This window comes from Anomaloglossus baeobatrachus, chromosome 1 (assembly GCF_048569485.1).
Source record: "Anomaloglossus baeobatrachus isolate aAnoBae1 chromosome 1, aAnoBae1.hap1, whole genome shotgun sequence".
NCBI lineage: Eukaryota > Metazoa > Chordata > Amphibia > Anura > Aromobatidae > Anomaloglossus > Anomaloglossus baeobatrachus.
Genome location: NC_134353.1, coordinates 310661877 through 310670882, shown reverse-complemented (window position 1 = coordinate 310670882; position 9006 = coordinate 310661877). Strand labels below are relative to the sequence as shown.

The 9006-nt window shown below is 61.5% G+C and overlaps 1 protein-coding gene across 4 annotated transcripts in view; it reads right to left on the bottom strand.

Moving 5' to 3' along the window:
* Positions 1-6463, bottom strand: part of ANKRD17 (ankyrin repeat domain 17) — a 220266-nt gene extending 213803 nt beyond the window's left edge. For 3 of the 4 annotated variants that reach the window (XM_075351211.1, XM_075351215.1, XM_075351226.1), the window contains exons 1-2: positions 6379-6463; positions 5810-6281 (exon numbers count right to left, since the gene is read on the bottom strand). In XM_075351211.1, coding sequence (XP_075207326.1) covers positions 5810-6187 — 378 coding nt within the window. In that variant the 5' untranslated portion in view covers positions 6188-6281; positions 6379-6463. The remainder of the gene's footprint in view (positions 1-5809; positions 6282-6378) is intronic. The other variant, XM_075351218.1, reaches the window with a different exon arrangement.
* Between the last annotated feature and the right edge of the window lie 2543 nt (positions 6464-9006).

Genomic DNA, 9006 nt, shown 5'->3' with positions numbered 1-9006 from the left:
TTTCTCCTCCTCCCGGACCCCCCACCTCTTCCTCCCGGACTCCCACCTCAGACACCTCTTCCACCTCCTCCTCCCGGACTCCCACCTCGGACCCCTCTTCCACCTCCTCCTCCTCCCGGACTCCCACCTCGGACCCCTCTTCCACCTCCTCCTCCTCCTCCCGGACTCCCACCTCGGACCCCTCTTCCACCTCCTCCTCCTCCCGGACTCCCACCTCGGACCCCTCTTCCACCTCCTCCTCCTCCCGGACTCCCACCTCGGACCCCTCTTCCACCTCCTCCTCCTCCTCCTCCTCCTCCTCCTCCCGGACTCCCACCTCGGACCCCTCTTCCACCTCCTCCTCCTCCTCCCGGACTCCCACCTCGGACCCCTCTTCCACCTCCCTCCTCCCGGACTCCCACCTCGGACCCCTCTTCCACCTCCTCCTCCTCCTCCCGGACTCCACCTCGGACCCCTCTTCCACCTCCTCCTCCTCCTCCTCCTCCTCCTCTCCCGGACTCCCACCTCGGACCCCTCTTCCACCTCCTCCTCCTCCTCCCGGACTCCCACCTCGGACCCCTCTTCCACCTCCTCCTCCTCCTCCTCCCGGACTCCCACCTCGGACCCCTCTTCCACCTCCTCCTCCTCCTCCTCCCGGACTCCCACCTCGGACCCCTCTTCCACCTCCTCCTCCTCCCGGACTCCCACCTCGGACCCCTCTTCCACCTCCTCCTCCTCCCGGACTCCCACCTCGGACCCCTCTTCCACCTCCTCCTCCTCCCGGACTCCCACCTCGGACCCCTCTTCCACCTCCTCCTCCTCCCGGACTCCCCACCTCGGACCCCTCTTCCACCTCCTCCTCCTCCCGGACTCCCACCTCGGACCCCTCTTCCACCTCCTCCTCCTCCCGGACTCCCACCTCGGACCCCTCTTCCACCTCCTCCTCCTCCCGGACTCCCACCTCGGACCCCTCCTCCTCCTCCTCTTCTTGGACCCCCACCTCGGACCCCTCTTCCTCCTCTTCTTGGACCCCCACCTCGGACCCCTCTTCCTCCTCTTCTTGGACCCCCACCTCGGACCCCTCTTCCTCCTCTTCTTGGACCCCCACCTCGGACCCCTCTTCCTCCTCTTCTTGGACCCCCACCTCGGACCCCTCTTCCTCCTCTTCTTGGACCCCCACCTCGGACCCCTCTTCCTCCTCTTCTTGGACCCCCACCTCGGACCCCTCTTCCTCCTCTTCTTGGACCCCCACCTCGGACCCCTCTTCCTCCTCTTCTTGGACCCCCACCTCGGACCCCTCTTCCTGCCGGACCCCCACCTCTTTCTCCCAGACTCCCACCTCGGACCCCTCTTCCTCCTCCTCTTGGACCCCCACCTCGGACCCCTCTTCCTCCTCTTCTTGGACCCCCACCTCGGACCCCTCTTCCTCCTCTTCTTGGACCCCCACCTCGGACCCCTCTTCCTCCTCCTCTTGGACCCCCACCTCGGACCCCTCTTCCTCCCGGACCCCCACCTCTTTCTCCCAGACTCCCACCTCGGACACCTCTTCCTCCTCCTCCCGGACCCCCACCTCGGACCCCTCTTCCTGCCGGACCCCCACCTCTTTCTCCCAGACTCCCACCTCGGACCCCTCTTCCTCCTCCTCTTGGACCCCCACCTCGGACCCCTCTTCTCCCTCCTCTTTGACCCCCACCTCTTCCTCCCGGACCCCCACCTCGGACACCTCTTTCTCCTCCTCCCGGACCCCCACCTCTTCCTCCCGGACCCCCACCTCGGACACCTCTTTCTCCTCCTCCCGGACCCCCACCTCTTCCTCCCGGACTCCCACCTCGGACCCCTCTTCCACCTCCTCCCGGACTCCCACCTCGGACCCCTCTTCCTCCTCTTCTTGGACCCCCACCTCGGACCCCTCTTCCTCCTCTTCTTGGACCCCCACCTCGGACCCCTCTTCCTCCTCTTCTTGGACCCCCACCTCGGACCCCTCTTCCACCTCCTCCTCCTCCCGGACTCCCACCTCGGACCCCTCTTCCACCTCCTCCTCCTCCCGGACTCCCACCTCGGACCCCTCTTCCACCTCCTCCTCCTCCTCCCGGACTCCCACCTCGGACCCCTCTTCCACCTCCTCCTCCTCCTCCCGGACTCCACCTCGGACCCCTCTTCCACCTCCTCCTCCTCCTCCCGGACTCCCACCTCGGACCCCTCTTCCACCTCCTCCTCCTCCTCCCGGACTCCCACCTCGGACCCCTCTTCCACCTCCTCCTCCTCCTCCCGGACTCCCACCTCGGACCCCTCTTCCACCTCCTCCTCCTCCTCCTCCCGGACTCCCACCTCGGACCCCTCTTCCACCTCCTCCTCCTCCTCCTCCGGACTCCCACCTCGGACCCCTCTTCCACCTCCTCCTCCTCCCGGACTCCCACCTCGGACCCCTCTTCCACCTCCTCCTCCTCCCGGACTCCCACCTCGGACCCCTCTTCCACCTCCTCCTCCTCCCGGACTCCCACCTCGGACCCCTCTTCCACCTCCTCCTCCTTCCGGACTCCCACCTCGGACCCCTCTTCCACCTCCTCCTCCTCCCGGACTCCCACCTCGGACCCCTCTTCCACCTCCTCCTCCTCCCGGACTCCCACCTCGGACCCCTCTTCCACCTCCTCCTCCTCCCGGACTCCCACCTCGGACCCCTCTTCCACCTCCTCCTCCTCCCGGACTCCCACCTCGGACCCCTCCTCCTCCTCCTCTTCTTGGACCCCCACCTCGGACCCCTCTTCCTCCTCTTCTTGGACCCCCACCTCGGACCCCTCTTCCTCCTCTTCTTGGACCCCCACCTCGGACCCCTCTTCCTCCTCTTCTTGGACCCCCCACCTCGGACCCCTCTTCCTCCTCTTCTTGGACCCCCACCTCGGACCCCTCTTCCTCCTCTTCTTGGACCCCCACCTCGGACCCCTCTTCCTCCTCTTCTTGGACCCCCACCTCGGACCCCTCTTCCTCCTCTTCTTGGACCCCCACCTCGGACCCCTCTTCCTCCTCTCTTGGACCCCCACCTCGGACCCCTCTTCCTCCTCTTCTTGGACCCCCACCCTCGGACCCCTCTTCCTCCTCTTCTTGGACCCCCACCTCGGACCCCTCTTCCTCCTCTTCTTGGACCCCCACCTCGGACCCCTCTTCCTCCTCTTCTTGGACCCCCACCTCGGACCCCTCTTCCTCCTCCTCTTGGACCCCCACCTCGGACCCCTCTTCCTCCCGGACCCCCACCTCTTTCTCCCAGACTCCCACCTCGGACACCTCTTCCTCCTCCTCCCGGACCCCCACCTCGGACCCCTCTTCCTGCCGGACCCCCACCTCTTTCTCCCAGACTCCCACCTCGGACCCCTTCCTTTTTTTCTTCCTCCTCCTCTTGGACCCCCACCTCGGACCCCTCTTCTCCCTCCTCTTTGACCCCCACCTCTTCCTCCCGGACCCCCACCTCGGACACCTCTTTCTCCTCCTCCCGGACCCCCACCTCTTCCTCCCGGACCCCCACCTCGGACACCTCTTTCTCCTCCTCCCGGACCCCCCACCTCTTCCTCCCGGACTCCCACCTCGGACCCCTCTTCCACCTCCTCCCGGACTCCCACCTCGGACCCCTCTTCCTCCTCCTCTTGGACCCCCACCTCGGACCCCTCTTCCACCTCCTCCTCCTCCTCCTCCCGGACTCCCACCTCGGACCCCTCTTCCACCTCCTCCTCCTCCTCCCGGACTCCCACCTCGGACCCCTCTTCCACCTCTTCCACCTCCTCCTCCTCCCGGACTCCCACCTCGGACCCCTCTTCCACCTCTTCCACCTCCTCCTCCTCCTCCCGGACTCCCACCTCGGACCCCTCTTCCACCTCCTCCTCCTCCTCCCGGACTCCCACCTCCTCGGACCCCTCTTCCACCTCCTCCTCCTCCTCCCGGACTCCCACCTCGGACCCCTCTTCCACCTCCTCCTCCCGGACTCCCACCTCGGACCCCTCTTCCACCTCCTCCCGGACTCCCACCTCGGACCCCTCTGCCACCTCCTCCTCCCGGACTCCCCACCTCGGACCCCTCTTCCACCTCCTCCTCCCGGACTCCCACCTCGGACCCTCTTCCACCTCCTCCTCCTCCTCCCGGACTCCCACCTCGGGACCCCTCTTCCACTCCTCCTCCGGACTCCCACCTCGGACCCCTCTTCCACCTCCTCCTCACGGACTCCCACCTCGGACCCCTCTTCCACCTCCTCCTCCCGGACTCCCACCTCGGACCCCTCCTCCTCCTCTTGGACCCCCACCTCGGACCCCTCTTCCTCCTCTTCTTGGACCCCCACCTCGGACCCCTCTTCCTCCTCTTCTTGGACCCCCACCTCGGACCCCTCTTCCTCCTCTTCTTGGACCCCCACCTCGGACACCTCTTCCTCCTCCTCTTGGACTCCCACCTCGGACCCCTCCTCCTCCCGGACTCCCACCTCGGACCCCTCTTCCACCTCGGACCCCTCTTCCACCTCCTCCTCCCGGACTCCCACCTCGGACCCCTCCTCCTCCTCTTGGACCCCCACCTCGGACCCCTCTTCTTGGACCCCCACCTCGGACCCCTCTTCCTCCTCTTCTTGGACCCCCACCTCGGACACCTCTTCCTCCTCCTCTTGGACTCCCACCTCGGACCCCTCCTCCTCCCGGACTCCCACCTCGGACCCCTCTTCCACCTCGGACCCCTCTTCCACCTCCTCCTCCCGGACTCCCACCTCGGACCCCTCCTCCTCCTCTTGGACCCCCACCTCGGACCCCTCTTCCTCCTCTTCTTGGACCCCCACCTCGGACCCCTCTTCCTCCTCTTCTTGGACCCCCACCTCGGACACCTCTTCCTCCTCCTCTTGGACTCCCACCTCGGACCCCTCTTCCTCCCGGACCCCCACCTCTTTCTCCCAGACTCCCACCTCGGACACCTCTTCCTCCCAGACCCCCACCTCTTTCTCCCGGACCCCCACCTCGGACACCTCTTCATCCTCTTCTTGGACCCCCACCTCGGACCCCTCTTCCTCCTCCTCTTGGACCCCCACCTCGGACCCCTCTTCCTCCTCCTCTTGGACCCCCACCTCGGACCCCTCTTCCTCCTCCTCTTGGACCCCCACCTCGGACCCCTCTTCCTCCCGGACCCCCACCTCTTTCTCCCAGACTCCCACCTCGGACACCTCTTCCTCCTCCTCCTCCTCCCGGACCCCCACCTCTTTCTCCCGGACTCCCACCTCGGACCCCTCTTCCTCCTCCTCTTGGACCCCCACCTCGGACCCCTCTTCTCCCTCCTCTAGGACCCCCACCTCGGACCCCTCTTCCTCCCGGACCCCCACCTCTTTCTCCCAGACTCCCACCTCGGACACCTCTTCCTCCTCCTCCTCCTCCCGGACCCCCACCTCTTTCTCCCGGACTCCCACCTCGGACCCCTCTTCCTCCTCCTCTTGGACCCCCACCTCGGACCCCTCTTCTCCCTCCTCTTGGACCCCCACCTCGGACACCTCTTCTCCCTCCTCTTTGACCCCCACCTCTTCCTCCCGGACCCCCACCTCGGACACCTCTTTCTCCTCCTCCCGGACCCCCACCTCTTCCTCCCGGACTCCCACCTCGGACACCTCTTTCTCCTCCTCCCGGACCCCCACCTCTTTCTCCCGGACTCCCACCTCGGACCCCTCTTCCTCCTCCTCTTGGACCCCCACCTCGGACCCCTCTTCTCCCTCCTCTTGGACCCCCACCTCGGACACCTCTTCTCCCTCCTCTTTGACCCCCACCTCTTCCTCCCGGACCCCCACCTCGGACACCTCTTTCTCCTCCTCCCGGACCCCCACCTCTTCCTCCCGGACTCCCACCTCGGACACCTCTTCCTCCTCCTCTTCGTCGTCCTGGCTGCTGCTGCTGTCGCTGCTCTTGTCGCTGTCGCTGCTGCTGGCTGTGCGGCTGCTGCGGCTCCGCTTCTGCCGGCGGCTCCTGGCTGGAGGTCCGGCCCCGGGGGGTGAGGCCGGCAGGGCCCCTTGCTGTCTCCGCTGGCGCTGTTGCTTCTTCTTCAGCAGCAGGTCACACATCCTAACCAGGCCTCGGGCCGACTTGCTGAGTTCCGTGGGAGCCTCAGTGGCGGCCCGGCAGCCGGGACTCTCCTCCTCCCCGTGCTCTCCGCTCGTCTGCTGCGGCTCCTGGGCTGGCGGTAACGGCGGCTCCATCATCATCATGTCTCCCTGGCCTCCTCCTCCTCTCAGACACTGCGCTGCCTCTCCGGCCAGGATCTCGCGAGTGCTGACGTCACCCTGTTCTCACACACCGGACCTGCAGAAAGGGAGGGATAGAGTGAGTGTGGGCGGCCAGCGGCTGTGATTACGGTACTCTGCTTTATTACACGTCCTCCCGCTATATGTATATTTACACTAGCGCCGCTCTCTGACGCCGGCTGCACGGTCTCTGCGTGCCCCGTGCACTGTCCTCGGCCTCCCGCTTTAGCAGCTTCAGGCCCCTCCTCTTTAGGCCACGTGATCCCCCCCAGTGTACGCGCATGACTGCGGTGGGAGGTATCGAGTGCGTGCATTTCTGGGGTCAGGTGAGGAGAATCGGGGGACGTGTGCCACCTGAGACTGCCAGCTATACTGTGTGCCACTATTAAAGGGCTTTAACTATAATGACGGACCCTGGTGCCCAGAACAATCAGAGCTCAGCTGTTATTTCTGAACCCAGGAGAAAATGAAAGCAGCTCTGTGATTGGTTGTTAGAGCAACTGAGTTGTGAGAAAGTTGCCCACATGGTTTTCTGTGAGGACCTTAATAAAAGGGGTTGTCCATTAGACAGTCCCTACTTAAAGGGAACCTGTCAGGTGCAATATGACCCAGAACCATGGACAGTTCTGGGTGTATATTGCTAATCCCTGCCTAAAGGGCACTTTACACGCTGCAATATCGATATCGCTAGCGTGCGTACCCGCCCCCGTCGGTTGTGCGTCATAGGCAAATCGCTGCCCGTGGCGTACAACATCGCTAACACCCGTCACACGGACTTACCTTCCCTGCGACGTCGCTCTGGCCGGCAAACAGCCTCCTTTCTAAGCGACGTCACACGGCAGCCGTCCAATAGAAGCGGAGGGGCGGAGATGAGCGGCCGGAACATCCCTCCCACCTCCTTCCTTCTTCATTGCCGGTGGACGCAGGTGAGGAGATGTTCTTCGCTCCTGCGGTGTCACACATAGCGATGTGTGCTGCCTCAGGAATGACAAACAACATCGTATCTGCAGCAGCAACGATATTAAGGAAAGGAGCGACGTGTCAACGATCAATGATTTTTGATGTTTTTGCGATCGTTGATCGTCGCTCCTTGGTGTCACACGCTGCGATGACGCTACCGGCGCCGGATGTGCGTCACAAACACAGTGACCCCGACGATATATCGTTAGCGATGTCACAGCGTGTAAAGCTCCCTTAACAGTCCCTGTATACACTAGCATACAGAAACAGATTTTTAGAAAAAGTATTTGTAAAGATTCTTTAATGAGGCCAGGGACTAGTCACAAGGGCGTTATATCCTAATCCATCGTCTTAGCATGGTAGCACACCCACAGGGACGTACTAATATGCTATTCAATGCAGCGTCACCAGTGGTGATGCACGTACCTGTGACCGCGCCTCTGAATGCCAGACATTTCCAGTCATGTGCAGTATGAAGCCGAGTGTACGCGTCCCGGCTTCAGAGAGGTCTAGTGCGCATGGCCAGAAGTGCCAGGACTTCAGAAGCGCAGACACAGGTACGTGCGTCACCACTGGTGACACTGCATTGAATAGCATGTTAGTACACCCATGTGGGGCGGACTAGTCCCCATGCTCATTAGCATATAATAAAAGAAAGAAATACTTTTTCTACAGATCCATTTATCTATGCTACTATATACAGGGACAGTTAGGCAGAGATTAGCAATATGCACCAGAACTGCTCATACTTCTGGGTGCATATTGCACCTGACAGGTTCCCTTAGCCATTCAGGGCACCATAAAAAATAAAGAGAACCTGTCAGCAGGATTTAACACTTTAAAGTAAAGCCGTGGCCATAATGGCGTTGGGATGGTGATTAACCCCTTCATGGCTTTGGTTGTCATGGTTGGGAAGGAATTCTGACCTTGGACGTACGTCATGTGCCACCTTATTTTGTCAGCAGGGCACCAGCCTCTACCACCCCGCCCCCCGCAATGACGATCACTGTGATTGGCTGCTCAACCCTAACTCCTTCTCATCCCCCCTGTTCTGCCGCCGAGCGCTAATCAGTTCGTGATCGCTCGTTCTTTGGCAGTTTTGTTTTGCACCACACCCGTGTGTGCTTCCTGCAGCCACTGAGCAGTGAGTAACCTCACTTTTCAGCATCCGTGCTCACTTTTATCTTCCGACTTTTTTTGTTTTTCCTGTGCGTGCTTTCTGCCGTTTTTGCAGCACACCCGTGTGAGAGTCGTGCAGCCATTGAAATTGATCGGTGACACACATCACGGATCGGCATGCGGTTGTTGGTTTAAAAAAAAAAAGTTAAATAATAAATAAAAATAATTTAGATTAGTTGATCGGGCTAGATTAGGGACTGTAAATATATAGTGTAGTAATCGTCATCTACAGTATATTTTACTGAATATAGTCAGGGTTGGTGTCACTGGTGGGTGCTCAGTATTTTTTTTTTTTTTAGAAAGTTTCTTTTTTATTTTACCAAACGTTCGTATTTTCCTTTTTATTTTATCTTTTTCTTTCTGTATTTTTCTCTTCTTTTTTTGCTCTTCTATTCTAAGAAATAAAAATGTTTACACCAAACACACATACACACAAAAAATAAAATTCCCTGCTCGCCCGACAGACAGTATTCAGTTGAGGAGGTATACGCTGTGCTTTCCTCCTGTAGCGCCGGCATCTCTGCAAAGACGCTAACTTACCAGCTCGGCCGGATCGCGTCCCCCTCCACTTCCCTGGCCATCCACGTGTGCTGCTGCCTCCTTCCCCACCCGGGCCCTGTACATGCCACACAGGATTCCCAGGA